The sequence below is a fragment of the Lynx rufus genome, unplaced genomic scaffold, assembly GCF_022079265.1.
Source record: "Lynx rufus isolate CCGP_SWC_20201006 ecotype Redwood Valley unplaced genomic scaffold, mLynRuf1.p SCAF_5, whole genome shotgun sequence".
Taxonomy (NCBI): Eukaryota; Metazoa; Chordata; class Mammalia; order Carnivora; family Felidae; genus Lynx; species Lynx rufus.
In genome coordinates, this window is record NW_025814867.1 from 45,079,848 (window position 1) to 45,099,020 (window position 19,173).

Consider the following 19,173-nt stretch of genomic DNA (forward strand, 5'->3'; position numbering starts at 1 on the left):
GGAGCCCAAGACAGGGCTGGATCTCATGAACCATAAGATAATGACCTGAGCTGCTATCAAGAGTCAGCCGCTTAATTCACCAAGCCACTCAGGCACCCCTATACTTTTAATGTTTTTCTTGCTACCTATTTCCAGTTATAAATTTTTAATCTGAGTCTCTGGGTACCAGTTCTTTTAACTCAAGTACAACATAATACTAGGCATTCTTTAATTTTCTATTAACTATAAAAAGTACACTCAGATAAGAAATCTGTAAAATCATTTCCTTTCAGAAGGAATCAAATATTCTGGGAACTTTATTTTTAAAGGATAAATCAAGACATAGCTTTCATTGACCCAAACATGCATAATCCATCCTTAATATAAAATGTACTCAATTAGGAAATCACACATGAAATACAAAAGGAATGCAACTTTACATATGTAAAATGATTGCTAGCTGTAGCAATTTAACAGTCAAATCAATAAAGACATTGTACAACTTAAAAAAACAAAAAACAAAAAAAAACCCCTAACATCTTAAAGCCAATTATTTATAGTAAACCAAGGGAAATTTTTATATGGAATGGTTTGACTCAAAGCAAAGAATAAGGCACCTGCTATAAATTTAGAACAGTAACTTTCATTTTTAACGTTATAATAAAATAGAATTAGTCAATCAAGACACTTGCTTCATAGGGAAACAAGTGTTTATTTCCTGGGTGAGAAAGGCAGGTAACTGCAGATAAAAACCTGCTGGCCCAAGGTCAGCTGATTCCTTCCTTTCCTGTTTTAGAGTAGTCAAGTTCCTAAGCATCCTTAACTACTCCTCTCCCTCACTCGTCCCCTATATTGAGGGGTATCAGAAACTCTGAGGTTCACAATGTGTATGACTAGGTAGATTTCCCTTCTGTTCCTCTTAAAACAGCTTATTTTAAAAGAGATATCCTGAGGCAATTAACAAAGCAAACAAGCAGCTTTCTTTCCAATTCATTGATACATAGACACCTCTCAGGCTTTTTTTTTTTTTTTAAACAAGTTATGGCTAAGTAAACAGCCAAAACTTACAATTTTCAACAGTATCAGAAAACCTAAAACCTGCCTTCTCACCCTTACCATTAGTAAAAAGAAACTTTGATCAATCATAACCTATAAAATTATACAACAAAGGGAAGACTAAAGACTGATCCTTATCAGCAAATCCATTTAATTCCAGATGGCACTTTAGTCTGATGTATCTAGTGCCCTACCAAAATTTTAATCATAAACCCAGAAAATTATTTCCAAACTAAGTAACTTTTTAGTTGATGTGCCTTTTTGGTATTAAAAGTGCTATTAACGTGCTAAGATGTCTTATGGCACATTAGACTCATCAGGATGTCCTGATGAAACATCCATTTTTAGTAGTATTTTTCCCCAAAATATTGTCTAGCATAGTAGACCCCTTTGATATATTAATTATGGTAAAATCAACGGTGACATAAACAAACTTTCCCTGACTTTACTCCACATGGTAGCTTTTAGTGAAACTGAAGTTACTGATTAAGTTACAAAATGCTCAACCAAGTTTTCTTATGGCATTTTACATTAGTATAACTACTCATGCAAAATCCAAGGTAGTGTAATAGAAATAATATTGTTAAAATAGATATTGTAGCTATAAGCATCTCCTTTTATATTAGGCATTTAGAAGCTTTTAAAAAATTTTAGGTGCTAAAGATTATGGGAAAACGAGGCTAACTGTGTAGTTGTTCCATTTATAAGCACTTTATTACAGGACAGTGACATTACCCTATATGGGAGTGTGCTTTCAATTCAAGATATAGTAATAAAGTGCCTAACTATATAAAAACCAGGACTCCAAATTTTAAATTAAACTAATTGCATATACACATTAGGATTAACAAAATCTAGACTCTGTCTACATAGATTTAATCTAATTATCTATCTATACTGGATAGGGTTTTAACAACCACATTAAGAAAACTTACTCTTTACTGACTGAATAAGTAGGGTCCACTACTATAGCTTAACAATCAAATTTTATTGCTTTATTCATGTGGTGCTTTTGCAAGGCACTGTGGTATGGACTAGAAAACTTGGAATGACTCATGGAGAAACCTTGGAATGACAAATGAAGGATGATATGAAAAGTCATTCTGAGGCAGGATGCTTTACTGAATTGTTTTTAACCAGGGTATCAAACATCAGGAATGAGTTCAAGTTAAAATTCACAGGAGAATGGAAACATCTTAAGGTCAGTCACTTCACATGCCCATCCTGATACTTTGAATAATCTGGAAAATTGCTGTAAAAAGAAAGAACAAATGTTTTAGTAAGCATGCTTTGAATAAAATAGGAATGACAACTGGCAAATATTTATTAAGGTACTTCATGAGAATCCAAGAGCACCCTTAAAATTACTTGCAAATGCTATGTAACTTCATTGAAGAAGTGACGACAAGCCTACCCTAATAAACCAATTCAATGTCCATAAGTTATTTTTTTCAGCTTTTCTGAATTCTGCGTCTAACTGTCCAAGAGATTTTGCAATACACAATCATTTTAGAAAAAGCTTAAAGCACCAAAGCAAACAGGTTTTTCTAGCATAGAATTATTTTGATTTATCCCCAAAATATTAAGTGTCCTTCTAAGGCCTGGCCTATAATATAACCATGTTTCCTCATTCTCACAAAGCTGAAATTGAATAATCTTTAGGTTACATAAATTGCTTGGCTCTTGGCCAACTAGTAAGTTTAGGAAGCAGGCGAAGTGAAACGTTTAAGAGAAACCTCAGTAACTTTAGAATGTCAGAATATAAAAAACAGAAACAATATAAACAGTTTGCATATTGAAATAATAAATGAAAAGAAGAAAAATATTCTGTAATCCATTTGCAAAGGCAGGAATCTATTACTTTAATAGTAGGCTGACCTGATAACTTATTTTTCCTCCCATATGTCAAACGTTTCTTTAATTAATCTGAAAACATTTGTCTCCTACACTAAGTTACCAATCAGGTACATTTCCTCTATACCCAACCAATTCTTCGCACGAGCTTTACTTTGCAAAATATACCCAATTTTGCCATAAAAACATTAGATTTTGGGACACGTTAAATTCAGTTCAACGTCCATATATACATCATGTTCCTAAGTTTTTTGCAAATACATTCATAATATGCTTGCAAAACATTCTAAATTCTCATTCCGTGAGGTTTTTTTGTTTTGGTCTAAATTTCTTCCAACTTGATCATTACTAACTGAAGACCTGACCTCCTTTTCTGATCTCCTGTGAGCACAAATCAAGCTATGAGAAGTTTCTGGAGCACCACCCTCTGTGCATATGTGGGACAAGTAATTCGGTTCAGACGAGAGACACTTATGTGGAGCTCCCAGCAGGTGGGTTGAGAACTACGCGGGTAGGATTCACCACTGATGGGTCACCACGTCATCCCAAACCCGACATCCAATACCCTACCCGATGGTAGCCCCAAAACACTTACCAGAACCACAAACGACAAAAATGAAGAGAGCCAATAACCAGGGTCCTACAGACGCCTTCTCTTCGGGAGCATTTCTCTGCAAAAACGGAAAGTCCCATTTCAAATGCAAAAACCCAATCCGATCCCGGGCTCCTGCAGCCTACACCGCGGGCCAGGTTTCCAGGTCCCCTCACAGGTTTGCCCTCCGTTCCCGAACCGCCTAGCTTTCAAGCACCCACCTACCCGAACCACCCTCCCCCCTGCCCCGCCCCGCCAACTTAGCGTCCAGCTCGTGGCCTCGGGCCTGCGGAGAACTCGATCCTAGGACCCGGGCCTGAACCCCGGCTGCGGGACGGACGGGCGCCTGGTCTTTCCTTACCGAAGTCTTGGCGACGTTGCCCCGCTGGGTGATGTTCTTGCTGTGCTTCTCGTTGGCCATACGGATTCGCTGCTTGGCGACCATCTTCACGGCGCCACCACCTGCCTCAGCCACCCCTTAGACTCGCTAGCTCGCCTCCCTTCGGGCCGCTGCGACGCTCTGGTCCCGGTGCCTGCGCTGCCGGAGCTAGAAGGCTCTCAGGCGGGGCGCTAGCTCCGGCCGCTGGGCCTGAGCGAGGCGAACTCGGGTGCCGAGCGCTAGCGGGGCGTCGGGCCGCCGACTGACTGACGACGCCGGACTGGCCGGCCGAGAAGCGGGCACGCGGGACGACAAGCAGGCCGCCGGGATATTCTCGCGCCGCCGCTCTGGCCGCCGCCGGGAGCGTGGAGTGAAAGAGGAAGGAAACGCAACGCAACAACCGAGCAGCACTGCCCGTAGCCTCGAACTACTTCGGGTTCGGCTGCCAACGTCAGCACTGGACGGACTCCGCCCCGCGGAAGTGCGGACTCCGCCTGCTGTAAAAGAGGGAGAGGGGAGGGCAAAGGCTGGCGCACGAGCACTAGTCCCGCCCCGCGGTGCTCTTTAAAGTGTCTCCCCAGAGCTGCGCGTGCGCGTTCAGACTCCTTTTTCTACTGCCGTCTCCCACCGGAAGTGAATTGGCCCCGAGGCTCGTGATACCGGAAACAGCTATGCGCTGTCTCCACGCCTGTGGAGACGTGTAGGGGCCGGGTTTGGCCCTCGTGAACTCTGACCCCAGCGCATGGGTTTCTCTTTCCGGGACAAGATGGCGCCGTCCACGCCACTACTGACAGGTGAGTCCTGAACGAGTAAGAGATTTTTTCAGAGCATTTTCCTCTTGTGTCTTTGCTCTTGGGGATTACCCGAGAAGCACTGGCGTCTGCTCCACCTTTCCTTGTGGACTATGGAAGAGCCAGAGGGTCTTGTGGGTTGCTTGGTGTAGCGTGGCAATCGGAAGTGAGGCCCCAGCCTCTGGGCTTCAGCATTCCCCTCCCTTTTGCCCGTCCATCATTCCTCCCTGTCGCTTCAGATTCCACTGGAGTTGCGGACGAGAGATAAGAACAGAAAGTGCGGGTTGAATTTGTTACCCCGGGTCTGCAAACACGGGTTTTATACGTACTCTTATATGGTGACAGATCTTGTTGACAGAAGTCATTGAGTTCTGTAATAAAGAACAAACATAAACAAATGGCTAGAATGCGCACACACATTAAATACACCTGAATTTAAGTAGTACCAAATTCTGTGCTCTTTGCTTTAATGAAACTAGTAGGATCAAATAGAGTGGAGCTGTGGTAGCGTAGGTTTAAAGTGATGAAAGTGTGCTCTGGGGTCGTGGCAGTGAGCATTATGGAAATGATGGCAACGTTTGATGTTGAAGTGTTTATGAGTATTTTAGAATCTGATTATTACCGGATTCCTGAGATTTTGGATTGGAGGCAGCGTTTACAATTTTATAAAAGATAGTTAACTTAGTCTTGGACTGTGTCCGGGAAGACTCCGGGTTAGGGTAATGGCTGGGGTTCTCATATGAGTATCAAATAGAGGGGAATTGGGAGAGAAAAGAACAGAGGCTTTGATTAAGCCATGGATAGCTTATAGAGAAGGAGAAACACCATTAACAGAAAGGTCGTTTACTTTTGAGGAAGGGTGTTATGTCCCCAAACTTGAAAGGAACATTAGAAAGCTTTTGCACTTTTTGCCATTCTACATTTTAAGATCTTTGTTATTAAGCACGATGACTGCTCATATCAATCTGGCTACCGCAGTTCAGTCATCAAATATTTATCAAATAATGAGTATAATTTGTAAGATAATATGCCAGACATACTATTTAAAAGGCATAATTACATAACTAAGTGAATTTTTTTCTCTGGCTTCTTAAAAGTAACTAGTATGTTATTCACAGTTTGGGAACACTGAATGCTTATTTGTACTCTAAAAAAACAGTACATTTAAAAATCTGATAAATTTTCTATCTGAAAGTAATGTAATATTGTGTGTTAATTATATACAAGTAAAAAATTTAATTTGAAAAAAATCTTTACAGGGGCTGCTCAGTGTTTACAGGGTAAATTCCATCCTGTTTAGCATAGCATGTGGAACCCTTCATAATCCTTGAAAAGCTCTTTGCATTCATTTCTTTGCTCCCCACCCTATTGTGCTCCATCAATATTGGACTGCTTACAAAACCCTTGAAAAATCTACTTCAGTCTAGGACTCCTGGTCCTCTTGATTTGGCTTACTTTTCATCTTTTAAAATTCATTTCTGGGGCGCCTGTGTGGCTCTGTCAGTTGAACGTCTGACTTGGAGTCAGGTCATGATCTTGGGGATTCGTAAGTTCCCCAAGAACTTGGGCTCGCTGCTGTCAGCACAGAGCCTGCTTTGGATACTCTTGTCCTCACTCTTCTCAGACGATCAGTCACTCCCAGGCTATTTTTGTACTTCATATATACTTGAATTTTTTTTTTTTCACGTATCACATAGGTTAATTATCTAGTTGTTTAGATGCTTTTCTGCCTTTCTAGACTAAACTCCTTGGTGGCAGGGCACAGTTTTCCTCATCTCCATCTTCTCAATACCAGGTACAGTGTGTACTAAACAATAGACATTCTAAATGTTTGATGGAGGAATAAATTAATGAAGCATAACCACTTCATTTATAGTCATATTAACAAAGTGACAGTTTTCTTACAATGCTTAAAATTAAGGACATGGTAAGAGCTTAAAGGTTAGCTAGTCAGTCTATCCCTCATAGTCTCATATTCATAGAAGCCCTGAAAGATTAGGTGGTCAGATTCACATTGCAAATTGGCAGAATTAGAATTATATTGAATCATTCAACTCCGTGGTCCATTTTTCTTTTACTTGAACACACTAATTTTTAAAAATTGTTAGTATAGGTATTTCAATCAATAATAGATTTTTAGTTGCAAATTTTTTTTTTAAACTTAGACTTACAGGATTTTGGAGTTTGGAATAATTTGGACATTGTCCAGTAAGTTTTGTCAGTTGCAACTTTTTTTTTTAATTTTTTTTACATTTATTTATTTGAGAGAGACAGAGCACAAGTGGGGGAGGGTAAGAGAGAGAATGAGACACAGAATCCAAAGCAGGCTCCAGGCTCTGAGCTGTCAGCACAGAGCCTGATGTGGGGCTCGAAGTCACAAACCGTGAGATCATGACCTGAGCTGAAGTCGGATGCCCAAACAACTGAGCCACCCGGGCACCCCTGTCAGTCTTAACTTTTCACTGAAAATGACAAAAAGCCAGAGTAGGTGATAAAGGGAGTTTTCTTTTTTTTGAAACTCATGTAATTGTAAAGCTTCAGTACTGCTACACCCAGGTACTCACTTGACTCCAAAAATGTTTTTCTTTATCCCTAGGCTCTTGCTTTCTTTTCAATTAAATTCATTCTTAGGCTAACATTCTCCAGGTTTACATTCAGCTAGCTCACAGCCCCAAAGGAAAGCACATTTTTTTGCTACTCTCAATGCTGGCTGTTTTTGGCTTGGCTTGGCTGGATCTTGTTCATCTTTGAATCAATATTTAATCAAATCACCAGGACCAAATTATAGTCTCAGTCTTGGATAGTTTCCCCTGGAAAATTAGAGTCTCCTAGAAGGTAGGACCTGTGTCCATGCCAGGCATGTAAAACAGTGGCCCTTACATGAAACCCATATGTCTAATCAGCTTGCCTGGTTGAGGCCACCATTGAGATAATTGATTCAAAATGGAATCATTTTCCTACACTGATAGGTACTTCAGTGAATGTAAGGGTTGGAAAAAGTATCCCATTGTAATGATCACCATATCCCTGGTACGGGATCCTTGTTGTTGAAGCCTAGTAGTTTTCTCATATTGAGTCAGCCCTAGAGCAGTAAATGGCATATGAGTATCTATAAAGGCTAGTAATCTTTAAAGTTTTTATTTATTTATTTTGAGAGAGAGTGAGCAGGGGAAGGGCAGAGAGAGAGGAGGAGAAAGGATCCCAAGCAGGCCCCGTGCTGTGCAGAGCCTAATGCAGGATCTAACTAAAGAACGGTGAGATCATGACCTGAGTTGAAACCAAGAGTCAGACGCTTAACTGACTGAGCCACCCAGGCACCCCAAGGCTAGTAATTTTTTAAAAGATATTATTTAAGTGCAATATTTAATGTGATTGTTTTAAAATAGTTTTTCTTGGGGCGCCTGGGTGGCGCAGTCGGTTAAGCGTCCGACTTCAGCCAGGTCACGATCTCGCGGTCCGGGAGTTCGAGCCCCGCGTCAGACTCTGGGCTGATGGCTCAGAGCCTGGAGCCTGTTTCCGATTCTGTGTCTCCCTCTCTCTCTGCCCCTCCCCCGTTCATGCTCTGTCTCTCTCTGTCCCAAAAATAAATAAAAAACGTTGAAAAAAAAAATAGTTTTTCTTTGTGAAACTCTGGCATTTATTTGTTGCTTTACTGAAAAGAACTGTTCATATTCTAGATTTTTCTTTCTAATAGAACATATTTCCAGATCCCCTTTGATTAACAGGGGAAAGTCATTAAAAACAGGGGATCATATCAACTCTCAGTACACTATATTAAACTATCTCTACATCGTATTCACTGTTTCATATTTAGTCACTTCTAATTAAAATGAATTTCTCATTAGAAAGTAATATGTAGAAAAGTTGTTTTAGTTACTGAAAAGAACTTTTGAATCCATATTTATTTTGCCTTTATTAACTCAAAATACAGTTTATGTTGTTAAGAATCTGATTTTGTGTGTCTTCTAATAAACTTTGTATACCCATTTATTCTTGTAGAAGTTACTCAAACTGATTAAATCCAGTAAAATACCTTAGTGGTTCCAAAACGTCTTGCAACACTTTGTCCTAGTTCTGCTTCTGTGTAAGGAGGTGTGAAATGAATATAAATATAAGTAGGGATTTACATGTGCGAACAAGACTGTAGTGACTCATTATGATTTTTATGATGAATTCAATTGATAATTAGTTCCCCTAAAATAGACATATCTATTATAAAGCATCATGTACAAAGAAGGATTGTCTAATTGAATGGGGACCAACAGTATCACCAGTTTTAAAGTAGCCCTGGTTTGTACTTTTGTCTCATGGAATTTGTTTTTACCTTAGTACATAAGTCGTGGTCTCTTCAATTTTTTATTTTAATGTAACACTTTTGCCTGGTATTCGCAAGCAAATCCATTCTTGAGAAATGTTGGAAAACGTTTTTTCCAAACTTTTGATTGGTTTAATTTCTTGCCATATTGTGAACAAGCACTACCAAAAATGATGGTCTTATAAAACACCTTATATCTTGATATAGTTTAAGACTTACAAGAAGTTGCAAAACAGTAAAAGGAGTTCCCCTGTATCCTTCACTTAGCTTTGTATATTATCTTACATAACCATACTACGTTATCAAAACTAGGAAATTAGTGCTGGCACAGTAGTATTTACTAACTTAAAATCCTTATTTGGATTTCACCAGTTTGTGCACGTATATCACACTAAGAAATTTTGTCACATATATAGATTTCTGTAACCTCCACTATCGGAATATAGAACTACTCTATCATAAAGAAGATGCTGCTACCCTTTTATAGTCAGAATCTCCTTCGAGCTCTAAACTTTGGCAACCACTGATCTGTCCTTTATCATGATAATTTTGTCATTTCAAGAATGTTAAATAAATGGAATCATAGAACATGAAGCCTGCGGATTTGTGTTTTAAAACTGTTTTGGGGACACCTGGGTGGTTCATCTGGTTCATCATCTGACTCTTGATTTCAGCTTAGGTCACGATCTCACTGTTTTATAAGTTTGAGCCCCATGTAGGGCTCTGTGCTGACAGTGTGGAGTCTGCTTGAGATTCTCCCTCTCTTTCCGCCCCTTCCCCACTCTGACTCTGTCTCTCCCAAAATAAATAAACTTAAAAAAAAAGAAGAAAACTGTTCTTTATTTAGAATGTGAACATGTGCATAATGAAAGCACTTGATTAATTTGACTCAAGATTTTGCTTCTCCAGAAACATAACTAAAACCAGGAAGTAAAAACCACATGAGACTGCATGCTACTTGAGCAGGAAAGAGTGACACTTTTCACACTGACATTTCTGTCAGGTGTTGCCTTTTAAGATTTTGAGTTAACAATCTATATGAAAGAATGTGGATTAAGTAGTTTTTGTTCCTTGCTCCTGTTCCTGTCTTAGTCCATTCAAGCTACAATAGCAAAAATACCCAAGTGGTTGGCTTAAACACTTATTTCCCACACTTCTGGAATCTGGGAAGTCCAAGATCAAGATACTGGCAGATTTGGTGTCTGGTGAGAGCCTACTTCCTGGTTCATAGATAGCCATTGTCTGCTGGGCAGAAAGGGCAAAAGAGCTCTCTGGGATCTCTTTCATAAGGGTGCTAATCCCATTCTTGAGGGCTCTGTTGTCCTGACCTAATTACCTTCCAAAGGCCTACCTCCAAGTACCATTACTTTAAGGATTAAGATTCAACATATGAATGAGGGGGGTGGTAATCATTCAGTCTATAGTAGATCCTTTGGGGTTTTCCACCTGTCTTAGTTTGGTATGTAGGTATGAAATAGAAATTTTAGAAAAGGAAAACCTTGTACTGATTTCCCTGAATATCCTGAAAATTCCCACTGCTACCTTCATGGGTTTGGCAATATAGTTGCCACTTTAGTCCAATTGACCCTTGAGTAACATGGGTTTGCACCATGCAGGTCCACTTAAACATTATTTTTATTTTTATTTATTTTTAATGTTTATTTATTTTTGAGAGAGAGCAAGCACAAGCAGGAAAGGGGCAGAAAGAGAGGGAGACACAGAATCTGAAGCAGGCTCTAGGCTCCGAGCTATCAGCATTGAGCCTAATGCAGGACTTGAACCCACGAACCATGAGATCATGACCTGAGCCAAAGTCAGGCGCTTAAGCAACTGAGCCACCCAGGCACCTCTGCTTATGATTTTCTTTTTTTTTTTTTTAATTTTTTTTTCAACGTTTATTTATTTTTGGGACAGAGAGAGACAGAGCATGAACGGGGGAGGGGCAGAGAGAGAGGGAGACACAGAATCGGAAACAGGCTCCAGGCTCCGAGCCATCAGCCCAGAGCCTGACGCGGGGCTCGAACTCACGGACCGCGAGATCGTGACCTGGCTGAAGTCGGACGCTTAACCGACTGCGCCACCCAGGCGCCCCTCTGCTTATGATTTTCTTAATAACACTTTCTTTTCTGTAGCTTACTTACTGTATTGTAAGAATATAGTATATATGCATATATAACAAAATATGTGTTAATTGACCATTTATGTTATCAGTAAGACTTCTGGTCAGCTATAGGCTATTAATAGTTAAATATTTTGGAGAGTCAGGTTATTCACAGATTTTCAGTTGTGCGGGATTCAATACCCCTAACCCCTATGTTGTTCAAGAGTCAACTGTATAATGTACAAAAACTTTGAATTTTACCCCAAGTAAACATTGTGGTTGTTGATAACAGCAAAGTCAACAAATACAGAGGACCAAGGTCACTAGTTGCAAGTTCATGAGAACACAAAAAGCTGAGATGAGTTCGATAAAGCTTTTTTTTTTTTTTCCTTTTTTCTTTTTTGCCAGTCACCTCAGGCATATTTTCTAAGGGCCGGCAGTTAAGGCAATAGAACATGGTTTGATTGCATCATCATATAGCACATTCTCTAATTACACTTCAGCTTCAGTGGGACTTCAGTGATGATATGCAGTTTTATTTTCCTAGGCCTATATGTGAGTTCTGTAAGAGGGTCCTTAATGTGTTAAGTTGCCACAGCAGCTTGTGGGAGGACTTCATTAGGCTGACAAAGCTTTATGTAACCCTTATAATAAAGTGTAATCTGGTAACTAACTCCCTAGTTTGGTAAAATCATTTTTGATTAATTCCTCAAATAAAGATTTATTAAAACCATTATTATAGTATTAAGAAAAGAATGGCCTGTTTTCTTCTAAATCAGAATGTGTCATACATGATATTGCAGCAGATGATTTGATAATGAGAAATAGCATCGTTTTGCCTGTGTAGTATATTGGTGCTGCATTTGATCTTAACCAAAAAACCGAGAAGCAAGTGAGAATTTTCATGTTAAAGGATTATACTTCATAGTTTTAAAATCTTGTAGGAAAACATTTTCTGGCACAAAATTTTCTAATGTCATTAGAGATTTTTAAAATAGATAACTTCAGTGTTTCATTCAAGGCATAGCCACAGACTGAGCTCCTTTGACATCATTACCTTGAGTGCAGTGATGGATTCATTTTTTTAAATCCCTAATACCTAGCCCATAGAACTGTGAAGGGGCCAAATCTTATAGAAGTTTATAGGCCGTAGTATAAGGAGTTTAGATTTTAATATATGCACAGGCACCTGAATGGGTCAGTTGGTTAAGTGTCTGACTCTTGGTTTCAGCCCAGGTCATGATCTCATGGTTTGTGGGATCGAGCCCTTGTCAGGCTCTGTGCTGACAGCACGGAGTCTGCTTGGGATTCTCTCTCCCTGTCTCTCTGCCCCTCCGCGACTCTAGAGCATGCGTACACACGCTCTCTCAAAATAAATAAACTTAAAAAAGATTGTGATACATGTAGAACACTTTGCTAGAATTCATTCCATTCAAGGCCAAAGGACCTATAACAGTTTGACAGTTCAGTCTGGTGCTCTGCATATGAAGAAACATGGTAGCTACTTGTATACTTTTGGATCTCTAACTGGAAACTTCATTTAGTTGTATGTTTGCTTATTTTCCATCCCTCCATTAGAATGGAGGCTCCACTAAGACATCAATTTTTGTCTTGTTCATCAGTGGTTCTTTTCCTTTCATGCTAACTTTATTTACTTTGGGTCTATAAATTATATTACTTTCAGTATCTGAAAACTGAGCTAGTAATTCTCAGGTAGAAAATCAGTGTTAATGAGAACCGTCCCTCGACAAGGGAGCTGAGAGTGGCCCCTATTTACCAACTTTGCTGCCTTCTCAGTAAAGAGAGGAAGGGGATATTTGTGAACAGCTGGCAGAAAAGGAAGCAGATATAATTATAACCATGAACCTCAGTAAAAGTTTTTCTGCTCTTCAGCTCTTAAACTGTTGCTGCTAGCAAGAATTTTAGCTGATAAAATAGTAACTCATCACCAAGCCCTGCTAATTTTATCTCCCAAAATTAAACACACTCGTTCTCCATTTCCACTGCCCACCCCAGTCCAAGTTTCTATGCTCTTCTGTAGGATTCCTGCAGAACTGTCTTGAATAGTCTTTTCTTATCCACTCTTAACTCTCTTCCAGTTTATTCTCTACCTTGTACCAGATTGACCTTTACAAAATGCAAATGTGGTTCTCAAAATTTGCCTAAAACCCTTCTGAAGTTCCCCACCATTTTTTTTAAATGTTTATTTATTTTTGAAAGAGGGAGAGACAGAGAGCCAGTGAGGGAGGGGCAGAGAGAGAGGGAGACACAGAATCCCAAGCAGGCTCCAGGCTCTGAGCTGTCAGCACAGAGCCCAACGTGGGGCTCATGAACCGCGAGATCATGACCTGAGCCAAAGTCGGACGCTTAACCGACTGAGCCACCCAGGCACCCCATGAAGTTCCCCACCATTCTTAGGCTACAGACCAACATTGCCTAACTTAGGCCATAAGATCCTGCTTGGTCTGAACCCTGTTTTCCTCTCTAACTCCAGTTCCTTCCATAAAGGCCCTCTTTCCATTTCTGTGTTGCTCTGTCATCTCTCTTGCCATGGAGGTTTTGCACTTGTTACTGTTGTCTTTGCTTGTTAACTGCCATTCATCCCTCACATCTCAGCACACAAGTCCTGTGCTCAAGGACACTTTCCCTAACTTTCCATTTTTAGATCAAAACTCACCTATTAATCACTGGATTAGCCCCATATATCTCTACTTTGTAGCACTAAGCACACTTACAGAATTCCATGTATTTGACTATTTGGTTAATAAGCTCAGGAACAAGTCTGATTTTCCTCCCTATTGTATCTCCAGTACTCAACAGAGGGTCTGGAAGGCAGTTTTTATTTTTTACTCAGTAAGCATTTGTTGAATGAACGAATCAGTTTATTTGATTCAGCTTTAGAAACTTCTAATTCGGCCATTTAAAAATATATAATTAATTGTATAGATGTTCTTAATCTTGGACTTTATTCCCACTTAATTTTTTAGGATATTACTGTCCTTGGGAACTTTGTAATGAATGTGTCTCGTCCCACTTGTTCTCTTAGTTTGAGAATTGTATTAATAATGCCTAGTTTTCTTTAAGAACTTTGAATATATTCTATATTTTTAGGTTATTGTTTTGCATAAAGCACACAGCCACCCTGTGTTCTAATATTTCCTCTCTTTCAGGTTGCAGACTGCCAACTCTTTATTGTATCTTTACACGGCAGAAGGAAAGCTGGCTAGGTCTGGGACTGTTCTTCTAAGGGCACTAATCCCACTCATGAGGGCCCTACCCTCATGATCTAATTATTTCTCAAAGTCCCCAATTCCAAATACTATCACATTGGGATTAGAGTTTCAACATGAGGATTTGGGGGAGACATAAACATTCCATGACATTACCTATTGGTTTCCCAGCAATAGGGTTACATAATTTCATGCAATAGGGTTAAGAAAAATTTACCTTTGTAATGCCAACATTGTATAGTTTTATGAAATGTTTAATAGCTTCATTGATACTTTGACTGAAAGCTTTTTGTTTTTTAAAATATTTGTGGGGTGCCTGGATGGCTCAGTCAGTTGAGCGTCCAGCTTTGGGTCAGGTTGTGATCTTGTGGTTTGTGAATTGGGCTTGCTGCTGTCAGTGCAGAGCCTGCTTCAGATCCTCTGTCCCTCTCTCTCTCTGCCCTTCCTCTGCTCACGCTTTCTCTCTCAGAAAGAAAAGAAATAAAATATTTGTGATTACTGAGTATTTATTAACAAACTAATGGTGGTTCTGTTTTGTTTTTTTAGTCCGAGGATCAGAAGGACTTTACATGGTAAATGGACCACCACATTTTACAGAAAGCACATTGTTTCCAAGGTATGGTTTATTTTGTTAAGTGATGTTATAGGGAACTATATAATAATTCTAAATTATTTTTGTTGTTGTTATATTCTGAACAAGAAAGAAAGAGCAGATAAGCAAGTTTCCTGGGGTATGTTATATAATATTAACAGAAGATGGAAAGAATGTATGTTCTCTATCAAGAAAAATGATCAATCTTTAGATTTGAAACCAATAGCTTCAGCATGTTTAAAAGAAAAAGTGTAGACACGAGTATAATTGTGTTGAAGCCTTTGACTTAGAAGAATTTTATCTTAGGGGATGAAGAAAAACTTGCAAATGTGATAGTCAAACCTCTGCCTACAGTCTTCGTAAAATCAGAGAATGACAAACGTATAAGAAAGGAAGGAAATACGATCGATAGATGTAGATATATTTTTTTCTTAAAAAGAATAAAAAGGCTAAACCAAAAACGAATAAAAGTATTAAGTTGGTGGCATAACTATATGATGTCATTCAAAATTCTTAAATGCATTCAGTAGCTTTATTGGCAACAGAAAATTGATATTGTCATTTTAAATCTATTACAGGATAAAACAATTATATTAACATCCTCAGAAACCAAGATTTTCAGCCTGAGGGTGAAGGGATAGACTTGCATATGTCAGTATGAACTCATGATTTCTTTTCATAAAAACGCTTCTATTTTTTAGTAATGTCCACTGAAAAAGGTTAAGGGGCGGTGATAAGGTAGTAGCAGTGAATACCCCTGTCTCACAGATTATGATCTCTAAACACCATTCTTCAGTAACAGGAACTCGTTCCTTGAAGAAGCGACTGATTCCAGGTCTAGTACAGAAGACAGTATGAGTTGAGCTAGAGACATTTTGGTCCAGAAAGCAAGGAAGCTATAAAAGACTACCAGGGCTTTGTTGAAGAGTCACAAGAGTCAACTTCAGGGCATTCACAGCAACTTAAGATGAGGCAATTTGAGCATTGGAAAGAACCATGACTAAAAGGATTGAGACATTCAAGTATGTAAACACTCGCCCCCAAATTCCTCTCTCTCCAAATCTTATTGGTCAGCATTGGAGGTTGATGGGGTCCTTGCGCATTATTTTGAAAATTGACAAATCAAGAGAAGAAATCACGCATTTATTTTGTCTTTCCCATACAGACGGTTTTTCAAAGTATCCAGATTGTTGATGAGGAAAACTTATTTAGAGGAGAATTCTAGTGGATAAATACAGAAGTAACATTGGGGTTAGATAATCATTGTAATCTTAAAGAAATCTTTGTCAGTTCTCAGACTTTAGCATACATCAGAGTGATCTGAAGAGCTTGTTAAAACACAGATTGCTGCTTCCTCTCCAGATATTCTGACTCATTAGATCTGGGGTGGGGCCCAAGAACTAGAATTTTTAACAGTTCCCCAGTAATGCCAAAGCTGCAAGTTTAGGGACCCTGCTTTGAGAACCACTGATCTGGGCAAATGATCATCAAAAGATGCTGAGCCTGTTAGAAGAACTATGGATGGGGAACTTTATAATCAGGCTGACATCACCTAAGTCTGTCGACCAATTTTTTACTAGACCCAGTTCTTTAGAACCATGATACAGGAAGTATCAAGACCAGCTATATTGCCATCACCTTGAACCAGTGTAACATCTCAGTCCCTGATTCAGCTTACTGAATCAGAATCTGTGTTTTAACCAGACCCTCAGGTGATTTGTATGCATATTAATATTTGAAAAGCACTACTCTAGCAAACAAGTCTGTGTCAGAGCTTTTGTGCTGCAAGCACTTCAGTGGGGTGTACAATCCCAAGGCAGCAGGAATGAGGGGTAAAGGGAATAAGGCAAGGAAGAAGTGAAAGTAAATCTAACATGGAGTGCACTGAGCTGACCACAGATTCATAAAATATAGCCAGGTTTCTTGGTCATGCAGAATGTCTCCGGAGAGGCTATAAGGAACCACTGTGCCTCAGAACAGTCGTGGAGAGGAAGGGTAAGAAATGTATGTACAGCCAGAGCCTTTTTTGGTCTATTCAGGTTGAATCTGAATGTCACCTCCTCTTCCTGCTGCTGCAGTAGGCATAGTGGAAGCCATGCTGAAATGTGGCCCTCACTCCTAGAGAGTCTGAGACAACCAGTGGTGTTAGGGCATGAGGTGGCCAGGTTTCTTCATTGAATAGCTGATGACTGGGAGCAGGAAAGGTAGGGTGAATCTGAGGAGGCACTTGAAGAGTCCAGTACAGCCTCAGCATCACTAAGGGTAGAACAAGGAGACATTATGTACCCCCTGGTGGGTAGTAATGGGAACTACATGATACTTAACTTCTAGGAAGGTCCAAAACCAAAACCAAAACAAACAAAAAACAAACCTATGGCCAGTCAAGCTTTTAGATGAGTAGTTCTCAAATTTGGCCACACATTAGGATGACCTGAGGAGCTTTTCAAAACCTAGATATCCAAGGACTGGGTATTAAATGATAGTAAGGATTATTGTTATTATTTATGTGAGACGAAGTGGCATGGTGGTAAAGTCAGCTGATTAATGAATTGATTTTAGTTTGAGGGAAGGACTATATTGGTGAGCCATATGATCTTGTCCAAAGCTCATTCAACATTCTTACCATGAATTTAGAGGATAGCTAAGAATGAAGTTTTATAATTTATACATTACATAAGTCTGTAAGAAATGACTAATGTTTTGTAAGAGAAAATGAAGATGTAAATAGATCTCAGTAGGCTGAACTAATTAATAGGCCAAAGCCTGGGTGGAATTAATAAGGATAACTGCACATTCTGCCCTTAGGTTCAGAAATAAGTTGCGGTACAAGTGTAGGATGGGGGACATCTTGGTCTAGTTGTTTATGTGAAAAGAGGGCAAAAAAGGATATTTCAGTAACTACAAGCTGAGTACAAGCTACCATTATTATGTGATGCAGAAACACAAAGGTCATCTTCGGATGAATTAATGTAAAGATAGTATCCAGTTTAAGGGGGACGTACTGGTCAGTTCTCAGTGCTTGTTACATAATAATTCAGATGTTCATTAGCTATGAAGTTCTGGTTTTATGTGACTACACTTACGGACATTTACATGTTCCCACATACACATTTCTGTTTGGGTGTTGATTGTCACTGCGAGATATACTCGTAGTAGCCTTCTCCTGTATCTTGAGAGATAACAGTACTTAGAGTACTGACCACTGGATAGAATATTGGCCAATATTGCCAAGAAGTCTGATTTCCCCAGGTCTGTTTTTGTAGAGAATCCTGCATCCACACTTATTTAATGTGAAGATCCTCTTACCGTTGTTATACTTTCTGTCTCTGCACATCAGAAATCGATGGAAGATCTTTTTCCTTCAAATCCAGGACACTTCTTGTCTACTTCAGGATATTGTAGCCACACTTGTTTTGTTATGCAGGTGGTCTGGGACATTCTTCACAAAGTCTCTATATTGAAATCTGTCAGCCCTCAAGATCACAGTTGATAGCTCGTAACTTCCATGTTCACCTACATTTTTGGGTTTTTCACACAAACCAGTTATTCACCTAAAAGGGCTCTGTTTTCTCCTTAAGATTGATCTGTTGTTGTAACATCGATTTCCACCTTACTTTGCAGTGGTTGTTGGTACTGCGTTTTAAGAGATAAGGTATTTTGGTAGACTAAAGCATTATGGAATTACTTTCTTAAATTTATGTAAGCTCATAATCATTAAATTAGTGATAAGATTGTAAATTTTTAATCAGATTTTTTAAAAAGTATTCATGCTTATTAAACTGTTTTTCTTGTCATTTTCAGGGAATCTGGGAAAAATTGCAAAGTCTATACCTTTAGTAAGGATGGCACCTTGTTTGCGTGGGGCAACGGAGAAAAGTTAGTGTTTATTTATATAACATATTTTATGTGTCATCAGTTTAAACATAACTGGCATTATTTGAATAACACATGTTTGGGTGTCATTAATAAAGTCCATCTTTTAATGTCATGATGTAGTTAGGTATTGTCTGAAATGCAGCTTCCATAGAACACCTCCGAAGTTGTTAGCTTCTGTTTATAAGCCATGACTTGACTTATCTAGTTTCTTAGAATTAAAAAGTAATGTGTGGTAAGGGGCAATTAATTTAATGCTAGAGAAGCTGAAAGGTTTTTTTACATAGTGCTCTAAGTTATCAGTTAGGATTTCTTAAGTTCTGTGCTAACACTTAGAGAATAACTCTCTTTGCTTATTTACCTTAGATTTAGATACTTTATTATATCTTTGGTATTAAATTAGTAGCAACT

At 39.1% G+C, this 19,173-nt stretch overlaps 2 protein-coding genes across 3 annotated transcripts in view; one reads left to right on the forward strand and one right to left on the reverse strand.

Moving 5' to 3' along the window:
- Window positions 1-278: 278 nt before the first annotated feature.
- On the reverse strand, window positions 279-4,280 carry SERP1 (stress associated endoplasmic reticulum protein 1). Its single transcript, XM_047099584.1, has 3 exons — window positions 3,843-4,280; window positions 3,485-3,560; window positions 279-2,287 (listed from the first exon to the last, which is right to left on the reverse strand). Exons 1-3 carry the CDS (start codon window positions 3,924-3,926, stop codon window positions 2,247-2,249), a joined length of 201 nt encoding a protein of 66 aa, XP_046955540.1. The 5' UTR covers window positions 3,927-4,280; the 3' UTR covers window positions 279-2,246.
- Window positions 4,281-4,601: 321 nt separating this feature from the next.
- EIF2A (eukaryotic translation initiation factor 2A) overlaps window positions 4,602-19,173 on the forward strand; it is a 31,089-nt gene continuing 16,517 nt past the window's right edge. For both annotated transcript variants that reach the window (XM_047099589.1, XM_047099590.1), the window contains exons 1-3: window positions 4,602-4,654; window positions 14,844-14,913; window positions 18,691-18,765. In XM_047099589.1, the coding sequence (XP_046955545.1) occupies window positions 4,603-4,654; window positions 14,844-14,913; window positions 18,691-18,765 (197 nt within the window). In that variant the 5' untranslated portion in view covers window position 4,602. The remainder of the gene's footprint in view (window positions 4,655-14,843; window positions 14,914-18,690; window positions 18,766-19,173) is intronic.